Source organism: Sander lucioperca, chromosome 13 (assembly GCF_008315115.2).
Source record: "Sander lucioperca isolate FBNREF2018 chromosome 13, SLUC_FBN_1.2, whole genome shotgun sequence".
Taxonomy (NCBI): Eukaryota; Metazoa; Chordata; class Actinopteri; order Perciformes; family Percidae; genus Sander; species Sander lucioperca.
In genome coordinates, this window is record NC_050185.1 from 35941595 (window position 1) to 35961594 (window position 20000).

Sequence of the window (20000 nt, forward strand, 5' to 3'; positions counted from 1 at the left end):
TCGCCAGATCAGGACGGTCTCACGACGCTAGTGAGGAGGAAACAAGAGGCCAGATTTGCGTTTGGAGAGCAACTACAGTAGCTTCAAATGCGAGACTAGTTCACACGATACCTAAATACCGCCGCAGTGACCACAGATCGTATCGCGTTGTGTCAAGAGACAGTAACCAACATTAGCATTCACCTTTTCAACTTCCTTGCAAGATAAAACACATAGCCTGGGAAAATGCTGACAAACTTCTGGCAAATTTGAGATTTGCTCTGCAAGTCAGACTGGCCAAGAGCCCGTTCGAGCCCATTTCCAATGTTTCCAAATGAGGCGGGCTCTACACCAATCACAACCGTTGAGGCGAGCTCTACACCAATCACAACCGTTGAGGCGAGCTCTACACCAATCACAACCGTTGAGGCGGGCTTTACACCAATCACAACCGTTGAGGCAGCTTTACACCAATCACAACCGTTGAGGCGGGCTCTACACCAATCACAACCGTTGAGGCGAGCTCTACACCTATCACAACCGTTGAGGCGGGCTCTACACCAATCACAACCGTTGAGGCGAGCTCTACACCTATCACAACCGTTGAGGCGAGCTCTACACCAATCACAACCGTTGAGGCGGGCTTTACACCAATCACAACCGTTGAGGCAGCTTTACACCAATCACAACCGTTGAGGCGGGCTCTACACCAATCACAACCGTTGAGGCGGGCTTTACACCAATCACAACCGTTGAGGCGGGCTCTACACCAATCACAACCGTTGAGGCGGGCTTTACACGATGACGATAGCGCAGCGACGGCGAGCAACTTCTTGTTTACATTCAACATGACGCCCACCGAAGAGCAGGAACCCGTTGATGCGTCACCCGGATTGTTGGTCTGATTGGTTGAAGGACTATCCAATGGCGCCCAGAGGCATTTGAGTGGCGTCCGTTGGTGACGCCCCTTTGGAAATGGGCTGTGAATGAAGCTTCCCCAGACCCACTCTCAGTTACAACTGAGAAGGGTCTGGGGTCAACCAGGCTATAAAACACCAGCAGGGGGAGAGGAAATGCATTAATTGTTGGAACCCATCATTAGCTTGTGTTTCCCTGGGGAACATTTAAAGTGGTGCACCTTTGTGAGAGCAGGTGGTGAAAAGTTTGGGACAAAGCATTCAGACACATTCAGCTCATCATTTGAGAGAAAACTGGACACACAACCGGTAGGGACATGGAGAGCGTTTGTGTAAAATTGTTGCGTTGTGTGTGTATGTATGTGTGTGTGTGTGTGTGTGTGTGTGTGTGTGTGTGTGTGTGTGTGTGTGTGTGTGTGTGTGTGTGTGTCTGTCTGAAATCCCTCCTAGGACCTGCTAAGAGTGTGTGTGTCTGTCTGTCTGTCTGTCTGTCTGTCTGTCTGTGTGTGTGTGTGTGTGTGTGTGTGTGTGTGTGTGTGTGTGTGTGTGTGTGTGTGTGTGTGTGTGTGTGTGTGTGTGTGTCTGTGTCTGTGTGTGTGTGTGTGTGTGTGTGTGTGTGTGTGTGTGTGTGTGTGTGTGTGTGTGTGTCTGTGTCTGTGTGTGTGTGTGTGTGTGTGTGTGTGTGTGTGTGTGTCTGCCTGCTCTGGCTTATTGGCATTTCTTTAAACCAATCACCATCGTCTTGAGCGGTGCTAAGTGCTAAATAGTCTCAGGAAGGAACTTGTTTTGGTGGAACATGTGTACGTTCAAAAGTAGTTTTAGTCGTGCAACAGAAAACTCAGATTGGACAGATAGTCTAGCTAGCTGTCTGGATTTACCCTGCAGAGATCTGAGGAGCAGTTAACCATAGTCCCCACAAATCCACCGGAGGTTAGAACGCCAACACAGAGACAGAGGAAGGGGACCAACGTGACATCATGACTTTGCGTAAACATACACGCCACTCAAACTCAATTTACCTGGGGGCCGCTCTAGGCAGAGTGTGGGTCAGGCTGGGCCGCGTCAAGTATTCAACAAAAGTATTCTTTGTTTGCTTTCTTAAATAATTTCTTGTTGCCTCAATAGACATTTTTTAAGATTGGCGACCCGGTTCTTTCTCTCATCTCCCTGGTATGTTGTATACTCCTCAGCATGTCTAGTTGAGTAATGACGTCTGATGTCATATTCCTTGTACACCGCAACTTTCTCTGTGCATATGAGACATGTAGAGGTGCTCCTGTGCTCGATAGAAAAAATATTCCGTCTCCCACTTTCACTGAAATTGCCTGTGCTCGTCGCCAACCTTTCTCTTCACGGCACGTTTTGAGAGAGACGTGACTGGAACTGGGTGATGGCAGATATTTTCCGTCACTCTGGAACACGTTTCAACCAAGTGACTAACGTTGATACTTCCCCAGGTACTTCACGGTTGGCTAGCTTGACAACCGTTGACAACAAACGCCGCAGTCACGAGACTAGCTATGGTAGCCCGTAAGTGCTAAACAAATAAAATAAAAGCGTGGCAGGCACGGCACACGCAGCGACTCAGCAAAAAGGTGCGTTTCAGAACAACGCGCGGGCCGCACTGACACTAAACTTTGATGTCAAGTAGGGGGGCCACAAAATATCAGCCCACGGGCCTCAATTGGTCCACGAGTTTGAGACCCCTGTTCTAAAGCCAAGTGGCGTGTTATCTGTACGCATTTTGAGCTATCCGCGTGTATTTCTACGCTGTATACAGCTGACGGGTTGCAGACTTATCTCCATAAGTGGTGTATTTATGACACGCCTATTCGTGTGCCATTTTGGCGTGTTATCAAGAAGCAGACATAATCGCTTTTCCAACACGTTCCCACACCCATCTCGTAAAATATGGACGCTTGGTCAGGTGACTTTGTCGTTCTTATTGACGCTAAAAGTCTCCTTTAGCGCTATAAGTAAACGCGCTTGGTCGGGACTATTGCCGTCCCTTTAGCGCTATAAGTAAACGCGCTTGGTCGGGACTATTGCCGTCCCTTTTGACGCAGTTATGTTAAGGAAAGGGTCGTGGATGGGCGTCGGCATCCTGGGTGATAGTCCTGTGTTGTGTGTGACCCATCCGCCCCCCCCGACCAACCTCCATACACAGATTTTCGGGCTTTCATACTACTCGCTACGGCGTTAATTGACACGCAATCGCAAGGTAATGTAAGTCAATGGAGGCCAAACGGCGTTGATAAACACGCTAAAAAGTGAGTATGCGTCTTGATAATACACCAATAATGGCATACGAATTACACGCCATTTCATGACATCAGTCTGCTCTCTTTAAAGTGCCCATATTATAAAAAAATCACTTTTTCTGGGATTTGGGGAGTTATTTTGTGTCTCTGGTGCTTCCACACACATACAAACTTTGATAAAAAACATCCATGGTGTTTAGAGTGAGATACGGTTTCTGAATGTGTCCTGCCTTCAGTCTCCGGGTGAGCTGGTCAAAATCTGTACGGCTTTCTACGTCACTAGCCGAGACGAGGGGCCTAGGGGGCTAACCGTTAGCATGCTAGCTCGTTGTGAATGGCAAAACACTGCTACAACACACAGTAGTTCACCCTAATCTACAAAATAAATTGTATAGAACTACTTCCATGTCCCTGTTCTGCAGGTATTCCACGCAAAGTTGGAAGTGCGCCCTCGTTTAGAAGAAGTCTCCCGGCTAATCCTGCCTTGTACTACTGAAGTTGGAGAAACAGCTAGCTAGCTCATGTGGTCTTACCTAGCTACTGATCATGTGCGACTGCCAACAAAGATGTTACAGCAGTGAGAGGTCTCACTCTGTAGCTAAAATAGAGACCTGAACACAGGGTGAAAAGAGGAGCTGCAGCAATGTGCAGTACAACAAATCTATGGTGTTTTTTGAAAATTAAACCATGTTAACCTATTCTGGTACAACCTCAAATTACAATTATGAACCTGAAAATTAGCATAATATGGCCACTTTAACACTGTCACATAAAACCTTGAATGCAAAAGTCACAAAAGTGGAAAGAGAGAGGAAGGTCACGGACATCCGGCAGAATTTCCAGTGGCACTGGAGCAAACGTGGTGGACAGTAGTCCGCAAACCAACGGGCGATGTCACTGATGCTACGTCCATTATATTTTTTACAGTGTATGACCTGGACTCACCGAGGTCGCCGAGCAGCGGTTGCAGGTCTGTGGAGTAGCTGAGCCTCAGGACGGGCAGAGTGAGGAACACCTGGGCAGGAAGGAGCGTCATGGAGAGGTCCTGGACGAACTCGGCGGTCAGACTCTCCTCCAGCACGGTCATGTTGGTGGTCACGTCATCGGGCAGGAAGACAAACATGCTGACGTCGTCCTGCATCTGGATCTGAGCGATCTGGAGGAGAAACAAACCGATAGTGGGCTCCAGTGTTACCGTCAAGACCACCTAAACTGAGACAGTCAACACCAAGACCAGAGTGTATTGAGACCAAGACAAGATTAGAGAGTAAGATCCTTTTAGTTTAACATGAAACAGCCCCAAAATCACCATCACCAAACCCACCAGACTCCATGTAAATAATCAGGACTTTTAGCGTGTACAGAGCCAGCATATTTCCACCAGACTCCATGTAAATAATCAGGACTTTTAGCGTGTATAGGGCCAGCATATTTCCACCAGACTCCATGTAAATAATCAGGACTTTTAGCATGTATAGAGCCAGCATATTTCCACCAGACTCCATGTAAATAATCACTACTTTTAGCGTGTATAGAGCCAGCATATTTCCACCAGACTCCATGTAAATAATCACTACTTTTAGCGTGTATAGAGCCAGCATATTTCCACCAGACTCCATGTAAATAATCAGTACTTTTAGCATGTATAGAGCCAGCATATTTCCACCAGACTCCATGTAAATAATCACTACTTTTAGCGTGTATAGAGCCAGCCTATTTCCACATGTAAATGGGTGAATTAAGGGTTTATTTCAACCAAACCAGAGTGGTGATTGTTGGAACAGTCACTTTGAATGAAGTGTGTTTTACGCTGATAAAATCACTGATTATTTACATGGAGTCTGGTGGAGTTTGGTGATGGTGATTTCGTTTCATGTTAAACAAAAAGGATCTTACTCTTTAACAAAAAGGTCTAGACAGAAGCTGCATCTCACGAGAGCAGCCTTCCCAGAAGCTGTGCAGCTGAAGGAGTTGCTAACTCCGCCCAAACAGCTGACGTATTAAAGGTGCAGTAGGTAAGACTTATAAAACTAACTTTCTGTCATATTTGCTGAAACTGACCCTATGTTCCAGTAGAACTACATGAAGCAGGTCATTACAAAAAAATCCAGCTCCTCTGGCACCACCTACAGCCTGTAGTGTGATTTGCAAAAATCCACAGCTCCCTGTTCAGATGCACCAATCAGGGCCAGGGGGCGTGTCTAACTGTTCAGATGCACCAAGCAGTGCCAGGGGGAGTTTTTTTTTTTTTAATATCAGAAATATGGGTTTCTTACAACTAAATTGCCCAAAAAATAACTTGGATGCACGCATGTTGTATGGAAGCCATGCAACATGCTTCGCAGATAAAATTAATGATTACTTCCATTGAATTTTAATTCAGTCTGTGATTCACTCAACATCCTCTGATCTTAACTATTAGTCAAAATTATTCATAATTTCTGCTTATTTTTTAACTCAAAAATTAGGTATAATGTCATTTAAATTAGGCTTATTGATCATGAATAAAAGAAAGCGTTAAAAAAAGTGTCAAAATAATCAAAAATAGCAACAAAAATGTCGGGAAAAGCGCCTAAAAAAGGTTAATTTTGATGAATGTGACGCTTCAGAGGAAAGGACATCTCATCTCTCTAAAAACACATTTGCTTGTTGCCTCTCTCCTCCTGGAGGAAGGGAGGATGTTAAGGACTCAAGGAGGCAATTTAAGGATTATGAGATGCAACCCAAGTCAAGACCAAGACCATTGTCAGACAGCCAAAGCTTTTTTGTTTACATACTCTCACATTCATATTCTTGGGAGTGCGTGCGGGGAAAGGGTGGAGAGCCAAAGTCACGCCCTTCCAGTGGACATCTTGGGACCTTAACTTGGAAAAAATATGAACGGTAGTGAAAAGGGAAGAGGCAAATTATGTTTAGATCCCGTTTAAATTGAGCCATGGACTACACATATGATGTACGTCAATTTAAAAGATAGTTTTTCAACCAAAGAAAGTCTCAGTTAGCCGTAGGTTTGTCGTATGACCACTTAGTTTAGTGTAAAACCGCTCAGTGAACTACATCTCTCGTCTCACACAATTTACGACACCTAGCTTGATTCTCAACTTGCTTGCTAGCTAGCTAGACACAGACACACATACAGAGGCTGTTAGTACCAGGATGACCCCCTAAAAACGGTCAAAAAGTTCAGTGTGGAACGATGGACACTACGCGCACTAAACGGGCGCCATCTGGACTACAAAGCAGAAAGGGGAGGGACCAGGGACCTTGACCAGCAGCTGATTGGACAAACGCGTCACGTGGGTCTGGCTTCTCCCGGATTTCACAACCGAGCATAATGGCGGCTCGTTCAGAATACGATCTCGTATTTTACGAAAATAGTTCACCAAAACGTGTTTCTGAAAACATTTTAAGAGAGAAATAGGCCGTGCAGTTGCTGAATCTGTCTTCATTTCAGATCAACAAAGGTCAGTTTAAAAGATTTTCATCAGATTTTGAGAGGCGGCGAGCCGAGCCGACCGCTCGTCATTTCTGGTAAGTGTTTTAACTAGGGCTGTCAAAATAACGCGTTAAAAAAAAATAATGCAGATTAATCCATTCCAAATTGACGTTTGACCCGGAGCCGTTCTAGCCACCACTGGACTGTAAAATGAAGGAGGGAGACGAGAATGTGCTGCCTGGATCATTAACTGGAACATTTACTTGTAAAAATCTTCTTCCTGCCAACCCTGGCTACCGAAATCTGGAGCCACTGATATGTCTGCTCTTCTCTCTGGTGCTCTGAAGACGATACAGGAAACACAAACACCGCTGCACGGGACGCTAGTTAACACTATACTCAACAGCAGCTAATGTTAGCCTACCGCTAGCTAGTTAACACTACACTCAACAGAAGCTAACATTAGCCTACCACTAGCTAGTTAACACTATATGTCGGTACACGATCCGTTCTGCCTGCACGAGCCGTTCTGCGCATGCGCAAAATGTTCGTGCATGCGCTGTTGTACGAGGATTTACGACACTGCACGATCTGTTCCACGCTTCCGGTCGACAGCCAAGCTAACGTTAGTTTAGCTAACAGCTAATTCGGCTAACTGCTAGCTGAGACAGCATGTAATAACTTTAAAAGACCCTCAAAATAAAACCTGAAAATAACCGTTAACATATATAACAGCTGTTACGTCAGTTCTACTTTACTTGTGCTCATTTAAAATCCAATCACTCAATACTTGTCTTTATTGTTATTACTGTGAAGTCTTAATTTAGCTGTAGCCTGCTTTTCCCATTACGTTTGAGTTAACGTTATTTTAGACTGAATCTAGCTGTCAGCTAGCAGTTAGCCGAATTAGCTGTTAGCTAAACTAACGTTAGCTTCCCGGTGGAGGCTAGCCATAGGCTAGCGTGGAACAGATCGTGCAGGTCGTATCCTGTAGTACACAGTATTATCTTGCGCATGCGCAGAACGGACCATGCAGGCAGAATGGCTCGTGTACCGACACTATACTCGATAGCAGCTAACGTTAGCCTACCGCTAGCTAGTTAACACTATACTCGACAGCAGCTAACGTTAGCCTACCCCTAGCTAGTAGCTGGATTAAAAATGGTTAAAATGCTGAGAGCTAACGCTAAACGGTGCAAAGTTTGACTGTGTTTCAGCCGTCGGAGAAACAACACAGACGGTGCGTTCAATGAAACTGGTGAACTACAGCCTCGTGGTGCATTTGAAGTTATTGTAAATGTCCTTTTCCCATCTGGTGGTTGCTTTTGTCGTTCAACAGCAATTTACTAGTGAAATAAGTTAATGTTATTGTTATTACATTATTATTAAATCATTTAATTTTGACCATATGGCCTTAGCATTAAACAAGTTCTTTAATGTCACCAACTGTTGTTTAGTACCCTGTTTTTTTCTTTTCTTTCTTTACTTTCTTAAAAAGTATCGGTTCAGGCACCGTTAATTATGTATGCGATTCATTTCGATTAATTAATCACAGAGTATGTAATTAATTAGATTAATTTTATAATCGATTGACAGCCCTAATTTTAACATAAGTGTTCCTTTTTGGGACAATACTAACCATCCAAAGTGGGCACTACGGCAGTAAGTGGTCAGTGCACGTTAGCAGTGTACTGACGGAAGTATGAGGAATGAGACTCAACCCTAGCTTGATGCTCAACTTGCTCGCTAGCTAGCAGAGATCCTCTGTTCATTTGAGTAACGTTACATCCCCGGTACAATATACACACACACACACACACACACACACACACACACACACACAGGTACGATACACAGACACACACACACACACACACACACACACAGGTATGATACACAGAGACACACACACACACACACACACACACACACACACACACACACAGGTATGATACACAGAGACACACACACACACACACACACACACACACACACACACACACACACAGGTACGATACACAGAGACATTGTAGCTTCAGCGAGACTTTCTTCGGTTGAAAAATTACGTTTTAAATTGATGAACATCATATGTGTAATCCACGACTCAATTCAAAAGGGATCTAAAAATAATTATTATCTCTCCATTGACTCTCATTCATATTTTTTTCGAAAGATAGGTCCCATGTATCGGAAGTAGAAGGGTGTGACTTCAGCTCTCTATATACGCTGATGACATGCTTCACTCACCGTGCAACTCAAATCTGAGTCGGCACCCATCTTCACAGGGTAGTTATCCTGCTGCATCATGGGAACGCGGACAGGTGCCCCGCCCTCCACTTGGAAGTTCTCCATAACTCCGTTCTGACCGAACCGAGTCACCCACTTGCCTGTTCACACACAGAAACCCGGATCCTGAACATTCACAGCGATGCACGCAGGGTGGGAAATTAACTTTTTTGCCCACCAGCCACTGTGGCTGGCGGATGCCTAATTTCACCAGCCACAGTGGCTGGCGGATGCCTAATTTCACCAGCCACTGTGGCTGGCGGATGCCTAATTTCACCAGCCACAGTGGCTGGCGGATGCCTAATTTCACCAGCCACAGTGGCTGGCGGATGCCTAATTTCACCAGCCACAGTGGCTGGCGGATGCCTAATTTCACCAGCCACAGTGGCTGGCGGATGCCTAATTTTTTGCCTAATAACTTATTTTTTATTATTAAAGGACAATTCCGGCGCAAAACGAGCCTAGGGGTTATTAACTGATGTGTACCTACTCTGTCTCTCTCTGGGACATGTTTTCATGCTAATCTAATGAGTTTGGAGCTTTAACGAGGCTACCGCGGACCGCTGGTTAGCTTACAATGCTAGTATGTAGGGCATGGGGACACTCAAATTAAATCGCTATTTAATACCACTAAAAAGGCTCGAAATATCACCACACTTTAATGTTAGCATAATTAGGGTCCCTAAATGTGAACCAAAGCATTGACGTTGTAAGTGTACAGATAGTTTATTAAAAAGATAGATTATAAAGACGCGTATATGTTTACTGTTCTACATCTTGAAAACCAGTCATGACTAGTCGAACGCCGTGCAACGTGGAATCTCCATAGACAGTATGGGAATTCCACGTTGCACGACGTTCAACTAGTACTACTACTAATACTAGCATTGTAAGCTAACCAGCGGTCCGCAGTAGCCTCGTTAAAGCTCCAAACTCATTGGATTAGCATGAAAACATGTCCCAGAGAGCGACAGAGTAGGTACACAACAGTTAATAACCCCTAGGCTCGTTTTGCGCCAGAATTGTCCTTTTAATACATATTTTATTAATATAGGCAAATAAAAAGTGATGTGAAAAAAGGTCTGCGAGACCATGATAAAATTGTGTTTGACCTATCTCACAGTAACATAGCATTAATCCATCCCTCCAGGATTTCACGGCCTTTTTTGAGATTGTTGCGGACCAAAATGTCTGATTTTGCAGGAGCTTTTGTAAAACATTTCGATAAAAGTTGCGATGTCTTGCTGGCTCAGAATGCTGCAAATGTTGGAATAATATGAAAATGGCTGGTGGATTTAAGCATTGTTCCTTAGCAATAGCTTTCTTTGACAAAAGCTGTCCAATCCGTTACAAGGAATTACAATCCACAAACCGTTTACAATCCACCCGCCACTGTGGCTGGTATACAAGGCAAAGTCACCTGGTGGCGGGTGCTAATTTCCCACCCTGGATGCACGAGCGAGCGTGCTTTCTTTCCCAATCTACGGAGAGCTGGACAGAAGATTACGGTACATTGGACGTACCTTTGAAGTAGGCGCCACTCACAGTGTTCACTCCAGTGTTTCGAGGGAGGGGCTTGGTGAGGAGACTCTGTACCTTGCCGCCGGTCTCCTGAGCCACCCAGTCATTGATTTCTTTCAGATCTTTGGTTCCTCCCTGAAGTGTCTTGGGACGAACTCCATACTGCTGCTCCACGAGCGTGAAGAACTCCTGCTTCAGACGAAGTCCTGAAAATACACTTTTAATCACTCACCTCAGATTATTATTCCAAGTGTCTGACAACATTATGAAAGAATCCCTACAGAGATAGACCTTTTAGTTAAAGAGTAAGATCCGTTAACATGAAACAGCCCCAAAATCACCATCACCAAACCCACCAGACTCCATGTAAATAATCAGGACTTTTAGCGTGTATAGGGCCAGCATATTTCCACCAGACTCCATGTAAATAATAAGGACTTTTAGCATGTATAGAGCCAGCATATTTCCACCAGACTCCATGTAAATAATCACTACTTTTAGCGTGTATAGAGCCAGCATATTTCCACATGTAAATGGGTGAATCAAGGGTTTATTTCAACCAAACCAGAGTGGTGATTGTTGGAACAGTAGGAAGATGAACAAAGACGGCTTTTGATAGTTTTATTTTGTTTCTGTCGATGTTGAATGAAGTGTGTTTTACGATGATAAAATCACTGATTATTTACATGGAGTCTGGTGTAGTTTGGTGATGGTGATTTCGGGGCTGTTCCATGTTAAACTAAAAGGGTCTTACTCTTTAACTAAAAGCTCTATCTCTGTAGGGATGCTTTCATAATGTTGTCAGACACTTAGAATAATAATCTGAGTCTGTCAGCGGCAACAACAGAACTTTAAGTGGACGCTGACTGACGGTGCATCTAAAAATTGCTCATTAACACCACAATGCAGCTTGTTTTCCTGATTGCTTAATACTGGACCAATTTCAAAGATTTTTTTTCCTATCTGTCATGCTCCAGGTTACCCTGTTACTCTAAGAGGGCATAACCAGACTTTTGGCCCAAATCTGGCCCACTGACAAAAACCGTTCCCATTATTCTTCATAAATGTGCTGTAGACAACAATGTAAATACAAGACTGAAGAAAAGAGACAGATTAACATGTGGATCCCTGACGTTACTTTACGCCCTGCGTGAACTCACGTCGGGACAGGTAGATGCGTGCGGCCGTGCTCAGGCCTTTCCCGGGCGCCCGCACCGAGGCGAGCAGATCTTTGAGGGTGTTGTGGATCTGAGGGTCTTGTAGGGTGTGGTACCTCAGGGCCCGGTACAGCTGTCTCTGAGCTCGCTCAGACCCTCCTGTGGGACAGAAGGGACCACGTTAACGTCCAGGCAAATCCTTTCAACAGGGAAGTCTTCCACGGCAACATTTTCCGTCCTGCTGTCACTACCCGATGTGAGTCAAGTGCAGATGTGAGATGCGCATGCTCAGATTTAAACGGTATACGTCATAACACCAAGGGATCCGGATCCGGCAAACGTTTTAGTTATCTATGATTGTCTGATTGCTAACGTTAGCTCAAAACGCCATCAAAGTGACAGCCTTTGTTGTGTCTGATTGCTAACGTTAGCTCAAAACGCCATCAAAGTGACAGCCTTTGTTGTGTCTGATTGCTAACGTTAGCTCAAAATGCCATCAAAGTGACAGCCTTTGTTGTGTCTGATTGCTAACGTTAGCTCAAAATGCCATGCAAGTGACAGCCTTTGTTGTGTCTGATTGCTAACGTTAGCTCAAAACGCCATGCAAGTGACAGTCTTTGTTGTGTCTGATTGCTAACGTTAGCTCAAAACGCCATCAAAGTGACAGCCTTTGTTGTATCTGATTGCTAACTTGTAGACAGCAGTGACCGAACTTCGTTATTTAGGTGCATTTTTATTGTATTGACATTACAGAAGTCTCTCGTTAGCAGGTTCTTGTAGGCTACTTCAGGGATCATGCCGTGAAAATGTGATGCCTTACGCTAAATAATAAATTACTGCTACGTAATGTACCTATCTCATTATTCTGTGGCTAACAGCAAAACAGATCTGCTTGAAGTCGCAAAGTGACGCATGCACAACTCACATTTGCACTCGACTCACATCGGGTAGTGACACCGCCTCAGCGTTCAATATGTAAATATTGCTGTTACATATTAAATGTTACACGAGCGGGATGGTTGGGTGGGTATGTTTCATACTTATTTTCATGTTTGAATTTGAAACCAACCGCTGCACTATGTTTGTATACACTTTGTCCACCGTATGCTGTAAACAAAGAAAACTGTTGGAAAATCAATAGAAATTGTTTAAAAAAGTCGAAACCGTTGAAAAAGCGCTAAAAACGTTTTTAAAAGTGACAATAACGTCATAAAAAGTGCCAAAACAGTGTGTGTGTGTGTGTGTGTGTGTGTGTGTGTGTGTGTGTTTGTGTGTATCTATGTGCGTGTGTGTGTGTGTGTGTGTGTGTGTGTGTATCTATGTGCGTGTGTGTGTGTGTGTGTGTGTGTGTGTGTGTGTATCTATGTGCGTGTGTGAGTGTGTGTGTGTGTATCTGTATGTGTGTGTGTGTGTATATCTGTGTGTGTGTGTGTGTGTGTGTGTGTGTGTGTGTGTGTGTTTGTGTATGTATATCTATGTGCATGTGTGTGTGTGTGTGTGTGTGTGTGTGTGTGTATATGTATATCTATGTGCGTGTGTGTTCTTAACCCATGGCGAGCTGCGTCAGCGCCGCGGTAACGCTGACGGGGGCCAGGAAGACGTTGGTGGCAGCTTCGCGGCTCGCCAGAGCGCGGAACAGGTTGTAGCCGAAGTCGGAGGCCGCGGCCCCGAGTTTAGCCGCTGGCGTGGTGAAGAGCTCCACATGTTCCTCCTCGGCGCCCGCCTCCTCGCCGCCAGAGTCCGACTGCAAAACACCCATAAACACAGGTCACCACGGCAACAGCAAGTATGCAGTATGTTCAATTTGTACAGATTTCACAAAAATCTCAAACTGTCAAATAACTTTCAACAGAAAGTTAGACGATAGGTGAACTTTTAGTTTTGGGGTTCTTGGATCTTGAAGTTGACTGAAGTTGTCAGAAATATTTCGGATTATTTAAAAAAAGGTAAAAAAAAACATCTTATTTTTCAGCAAAGGTTTTGGTGGACTAAACTAAAACTGAATGAAATGGATGTCCTCCAACATACAGTCGGACCAGGATATTGAAATATAATTAGGGCTGAAATCACCATCACCAAACTCCACCAGACTCCATGTAAATAATCAGGACTTTTAGCGTGTGTAGAGCCAGCATATTTCCACCAGACTCCATGTAAATAATCACTACTTTTAGCGTGTATAGAGCCAGTATATTTCCACCAGACTCCATGTAAATAATCAGGACTTTTAGTTTGTATAGAGCCAGCATATTTCCACCAGACTCCATGTAAATAATCACTACTTTTAGCGTGTGTAGAGCCAGCATATTTCCACCAGACTCCATGTAAATAATCACTACTTTTAGCGTGTATAGAGCCAGCATATTTCCACCAGACTCCATGTAAATAATCAGGACTTTTAGCGTGTATAGAGCCAGCATATCTCCACCAGACTCCATGCAAATAATCAGGACTTTTAGCGTGTATAGAGCCAGCATATCTCCACATGTAAATGGGTGAATTAAGGGTTTATTTCAACCAAACCAGAGTGGTGATTGTTGGAACAGTGGAAAGATGAACCAAGATGGCTTTTGGTAGTTTTATTTAGTTTCTGTCCACTTTCAATGAAGTGTGTTTATGATGATAAAAGTCCTGATTATTTACATGGAGTCTGGTGGAGTTTGGTGATGGTGATTTCGGGGCTGTTTCATGATAAACTAAAAGGGTCTTACTCTTTAACTAAAAGGTCTATCTCTGTAGGGATCCTTTCATAATGTTGTCAGACACTTAGAATAATAATCTGAGTCTGTCAGCGGCAACAACAGAACCTTTAGTCGACGCTAACAGACGGTAGTTGCCTATTAATGTGACATTACAGCTTGTTTTGATTCTAAATACTGGACCAATGTCAAAGATTGTTGTTCCCATCAGTCACGTAGACTTAAAACAGGAGAAAAAATAGGGTCCAGGTTGAAAAATACAGAAGTTACCCTTTAAAGGCGCTGACACTACAATAATAATCTGAGTCTGTCATAACTAAAGATTATTTTCATTGTGTGATTAATGTGTGGATTATGTTGTGGATGAATGGATGAGTTGTTTGGTCTCTAAAATGTGGATCATTGTTTCCCAAAAAGCTCAAGATGACGTCCTCAAATGTCTCGTTTTGTCCACAACTTGAAAAGTTTCTGGGACTAAAAGTTGTTGCTTTAAGTCTGCACAAAAGATTTGATGATAATGATGATAAAAAATATAGAATAACATGTAGAGATGTGATACCTGAGCCTGACAGAAGCTCAGGACGACTCCAAACACCAGCAGGAAAGTTGTTCGCTTCATCCTGGAAGACAAACATGAAGACGTGATGATGATGAAGAGTTCTTAAAGTGCCGATATTATGAAAAAAATCACTTTTTCTGGGATTTGGGGAGTTATTTTGTGTCTCTGGTACTTCCACACACATACAAACTTTGATAAAAAACCATCCATGCTGTTTAGAGTGAGATACGGTTTCTGAATGTGTCCTGCCTTCAGTCTCCGGGTGAGCTGGTCAAAATCTGCACGGCTTTCTACGTCACTAGCCGAGATGAGGGGCCTAGGGGGCTAACCGTTAGCATGCTAGCTCGTTCTCAATGGCCAAACACTGCTACAACACACACTAGTTCACCCTAATCTACAAAATAAATTGTAAAGAACTACTTCCATGTCCCTGTTCTGCAGGTATTCCACGCAAAGTTGTAAGTGTGCCCTCGTTTAGAAGAAGTCTCCCAGTTAATTCTGCCTTGTACTACTGAAGTTGGAGAAACAGCTAGCTAGCTCATGTAGTCCTTACCTAGCTACTGAGCATGTGATCTTACCTAGCTACTGATCATGTGATCTTACCTAGCTACTGATCATGTGCGACTGCCAACAAAGATGTTCCAGCAGTGAGAGGTCTCACTCTGTAGCTAAAACAGAGACCTGAACACAGGGTGAAAAGAGGAGCTGCAGCAATGTGCAGTACAACAAAAATATGGTGTTTTTAGAAAATTAAACCATGTAAACCTATTCTGGTACAACCTCAAATTACAATTATCCTGAAAATGAGCATAATAGGAGCACTTTAAGGACTGGCTTTTGAGCAGTCAGATATGTGAATGCTTTAAAAACAGAGGCAGAGTGGCAATCGGGAGAGTCAGGACTTTTCCCGGTGGGCCGGTAGTGTTTCGAGGCCGCGAGGGCCGGTCTGATAATAGTTATACATCGCAAGTTCTTACAGCAACACCATCCGGCTGCGTTGTGTGCTCCCGGCCGCTGCAGCCTCTTATTTGAATACAAACACAGGCTAATCAGAAAGCACTAACTGTACGTCCACACCGCGGCCGACTTGATCTTCTAAAGATACAGGAAGTCATCCATTTTTCAATGGAAGCTGCTTCTCTCAGCTGCAAGGAGCGGAAAATCTGTCGGCGTCGCGTTTTGGGCGTTTTGAGCGACCAGAGCGTCAATCAGAAAGTTGAAAGTAGGTCAACTTTATGGTAATGAGCTATGACGCGGTTCAGCGGCAACCAATCAGAATATAGACGTCCTTCACGCTGGCTGATTCCAGAGAAACATACGATGTAAACTTTGGTTCCTACCAAAACATTAGTTCAGAGAAAAAGGAGGAGAAGCTCATCATGGCCGTTGCTGGGTTCCCTATCATTTATGATATTTGCGTATAGGGCCCAGTTAACGTTACCTGCCGGTCACATGGTCTCTAAACAGTCCGCTCACGGTGAAGTCCTGCACGGATCAACAGCTGGCGGCTGCTCGCTCTGCCTGCACGCTGCTGCGGTTCAGCGGCTAACGAGCGAGCTAACTGCTAACAGACACCGCTGCGACCAACAACCAATACACATTCTGTCATTATATATGTCATTTATAAAAGGTTTCTAGTGTCAGTGTATTGGCCGTGCAGTGGCTGCTTGATCTTTTTCCATGATGAACATAGAATGCTGCTACGTCAGAGCGGCCAAAGCCTCAAACAGCTTCCCCGGACTTTCTGACCAGCGTCCTTGACCGGGCGGCCAGAGCTTCTTTACAGCTCAAGTCAGCGGCGGTGTGGACGGACAGTTACGGTCACAACAATGTCTAGGGTTTTCAGAAATATGAATAATAATATGACGTAAAGCCATCGAACACCTCTTTTATTCTTCGTCACGTTTGGAAGTCTATCGGTAACGTTAACAGTGTGTGAGTCTAATGATGGAAAGCCAAAAAAGAAAAGGGAAAGGTGGCGCTGAAAAGGTCAGACTCAAATGGAAGAAAAGGGATCGTGTTGCTGTGCTGTGTGTTGGCCATGAACACCTGTTTCCTGGTTGAAAGTCTTGTGTTTTCTCCTTAACTTCTTCAGGACATGATCACCTGTTTCCTGGGTGAAAGTCTTGTGTTTTCTCCTTAACTTCTTCAGGACATGATCACCTGTTTCCTGGGTGAAAGTCTTGTGTTTTCTCCTTAACTTCTTCAGGACATGAACACCTGTTTCCTGGGTGAAAGTCTTGTGTTTTCTCCTTAACTTCTTCAGGACATGATCACCTGTTTCCTGGGTGAAAGTCTTGTGTTTTCTCCTTAACTTCTTCAGGACATGAACACCTGTTTCCTGGGTGAAAGTCTTGTGTTTTCTCCTTAACTTCTTCAGGACATGAACACCTGTTTCCTGGGTGAAAGTCTTGTGTTTTCTCCTTAACTTCTTCAGGACATGAACACCTGTTTCCTGGGTGAAAGTCGTATTGTTCGGAGGACTTGTTGGGTTTGAGTGATCGGATCACAGTGCGTCTTGGCGGTCGTTTACACCTATAAATCGATCGCCCAAAGACGCATTTTAAAACCAAGTGTAAACAGGGTGTAACATGCGTGACAGAGACACAAATAACCGAGCAAGAAAAAGAAATCAAACTATCCGAAAGAGTTCTGCGTTGAGAGAAAATTCCTTCCTCTGTTTGGGGAACTTTTCACATTCAAAGACAATGATGATGGTCAGCTACGTAATTTCAAAGCAGTGTTTAGTATAATTGCAGAGGAACGCCACAGAATGATACACCCAAGCTGAAAAGACGCCACGAAATGTAAACTGTCTGGGCGGCAAAGATCTTCTCTCTAATTCTTCTTTTTGTAGGCCTACATAGCATCTTTTTGCACAAAAACTCTGCACTCTGAAGTTGCTGCTGTTGCATTTCTGCATTTTTGCACACCTTTCTGCTCTACCACACCACATCATATAAAAAAATGTTTGCTGCTTGTGACATTGCAACCTGATCTCACCGAATTCCCCCCTTCAGGAGTTAACCCTCCTGTTGTCCTTGGGTCAAATTTGACCCATTTTCAAAAAGTTTCTATCTCAGAAATTTGGGTTTTCTATTAAATAAATTGTCCAAAAAAATAACGTGGATGGTTCACTACAACGCCCTTAAGAAGTTACATAAATAATCAGTTCACTACTTTCATTGAATTTGGGTGTTTTGGTCAATTTTATAGCATTTGAAGAAAAAACAATTGATAAAAGAACTTTGAAAAAAGTGACAAACGTCAAAAAAGTGCCAAAAATGTCAGAAAAAAAGTGACAACGGTGACAAAAAGTAACAAAAGAAGTGACAAAAATTTACAAAAATGTTGAAAAAAGTGACAAATGTTTTCAGAAAAAAAGTGACAACGGTGACAAAAAGTAACAAAAAAAGTGACAAAAATGTTGAAAAAAGTGACAAAAATAAAAAAAATAAAAAATAAAAAATAAAAAAAAAATAAAAACTTTAAAAATTTGGGAAAAAAACCCACAAAAACTTCAAAAGGCTCAGAAAAAGTCGACAAACGTTGAAAAAAAGTGACAAAAACATCGGGGAAAGCCACAAAAGTGTCGAAAAAGACGACCAAAATGTTGATAAAAGATTTTTCATTTCAAATTTTGACTCAGAAAAAAGTTGCAGGAAGACAACAACACGAGGGTTAAGGAAAAGGTCGTGGGTGGGCTTACGGTTTCGTGACACGCGGGAAGAACGGGACGGTTGGGTTAAAAGCAACTTTAGAAAAAAGTTTGCTAAAAGTTTATTGTTATTGTTATTCTTATACTGTATTTTTTTATATACTGTATTTTTTATACCTCTTTATTTAAAGAGTGTTTTGTAAGCTGCTAAAATCGGCGCTGGATATCTAATTTCCATTCATCCCAAAAGGATCAACAAAGAGAAGTCTAAGAAAACTTGACATGCGGGACACGACCCCCGCTCTCCTGGGTGAAAGTGGTTGACCCATCCATCCCCCCAACCAACCTCCTTACTTGGAATTTCGGCCTTACATAGTACTCGCTACCTTTGTCGCTAGGGGTGGTACGGTTCATGAAAAAACATCCGAACCGCTCGGTTGGCTTGTCTCGGTTCGGAGCGTGTGTGTGTCGTACGGTTCGTCAGTCCACTGTTAATGGTCACTAACCACTTACTGCCATAGGGCCCACTTTATACACATATGTTAAAACACTTACTGGAAACGAGTAGGGGGATGAGCAACATGAACGCAACACATGGCAGCTGATTGGACGAACGCGTCACATGGTTCTTGCTGCTCCCGAATTTCAGAACAGACTCTAATGGCGTCTCGTTCTTAATACGATTCTGAAAATAGTTCACCGAAGTGTTTCTGAAAACATTTTAAGCAAGAAATAGGCCATACAGTTGCTGAATCTGTCTGTTTTTTTGGATCGACAAAGGTCAGTTTAAAAGATTTTCGTCAGATTTTGAGAGACGCTGAGCCGACCGCTCCTCAGGTGGCGTATTGCTGCTGCAGGTCGCTTCACGTGTAGAAATGTCAAGTGGGAGAGATGAGGAAGGATGTAGAGATGTCAGGTGGAGAGATGAGGAAGGCTGTAGAGATGTCAGGTGGAGAGATGAGGAAGGCTGTAGAGATGTCAGGTGGGAGAGATGAGGAAGACTGTAGAGATGTCAGCTGGGAGAGATGAGGAAGGCTGTAGAGATGTCAGCTGGGAGAGATGAGGAAGGCTGTAGAGATGTCAGGTGGGAGAGATGAGGAAGGATGTAGAGATGTCAGGTGGGAGAGATGAGGAAGGATGTAGAGATGTCAGGTGGGAGAGATGAGGAAGGATGTAGAGATGTCAGCTGGGAGAGATGAGGAAGGATGTAGAGATGTCAGGTGGAGAGATGAGGAAGGCTGTAGAGATGTCAGGTGGAGAGAAGAGGAAGACTGTAGAGATGTCAGGTGGGAGAGATGAGGAAGGATGTAGAGATGTCAGGTGGGAGAGATGAGGAAGGATGTAGAGATGTCAGCTGGGAGAGATGAGGAAGGATGTAGAGATGTCAGGTGGAGAGATGAGGAAGGCTGTAGAGATGTCAGGTGGAGAGAAGAGGAAGGCTGTAGAGATGTCAGGTGAGAGAGATGAGGAAGGCTGTAGAGATGTCAGGTGGGAGAGATGAGGAAGACTGTAGAGATGTCAGGTGGG

General features: G+C 43.8%; 3 protein-coding genes and 1 long non-coding RNA gene across 5 annotated transcripts in view; 2 read left to right on the top strand and 2 right to left on the bottom strand.

Annotated features, from left to right (window-relative positions):
- The window catches only part of LOC118496571, a 25609-nt gene extending 25234 nt beyond the window's left edge, over nucleotides 1–375 (top strand). Inside the window, exon 3 of the long non-coding RNA XR_004899162.1 lies at nucleotides 204–375. This is a non-coding gene — a long non-coding RNA (uncharacterized LOC118496571). The remainder of the gene's footprint in view (nucleotides 1–203) is intronic.
- LOC116036424 (bromodomain-containing protein DDB_G0280777-like) overlaps nucleotides 1–20000 on the bottom strand; it is a 1700590-nt gene that overhangs the window by 677212 nt on the left and 1003378 nt on the right. The gene's annotated exons all lie outside the window — the stretch shown is intronic.
- The window catches only part of LOC116036425 (C1q-related factor-like), a 680685-nt gene that overhangs the window by 594411 nt on the left and 66274 nt on the right, over nucleotides 1–20000 (top strand). The gene's annotated exons all lie outside the window — the stretch shown is intronic.
- The window catches only part of serpinf1 (serpin peptidase inhibitor, clade F (alpha-2 antiplasmin, pigment epithelium derived factor), member 1), a 25158-nt gene that overhangs the window by 1127 nt on the left and 4031 nt on the right, over nucleotides 1–20000 (bottom strand). The window contains exons 2-7 of one of the 2 annotated variants that reach the window (XM_036008775.1): nucleotides 14816–14880; nucleotides 13106–13301; nucleotides 11561–11716; nucleotides 10403–10606; nucleotides 8841–8980; nucleotides 4103–4313 (exon numbers count right to left, since the gene is read on the bottom strand). In XM_036008775.1, coding sequence (XP_035864668.1) covers nucleotides 4103–4313; nucleotides 8841–8980; nucleotides 10403–10606; nucleotides 11561–11716; nucleotides 13106–13301; nucleotides 14816–14880 — 972 coding nt within the window. The remainder of the gene's footprint in view (nucleotides 1–4102; nucleotides 4314–8840; nucleotides 8981–10402; nucleotides 10607–11560; nucleotides 11717–13105; nucleotides 13302–14815; nucleotides 14881–20000) is intronic. The other variant, XM_031313931.2, reaches the window with a different exon arrangement.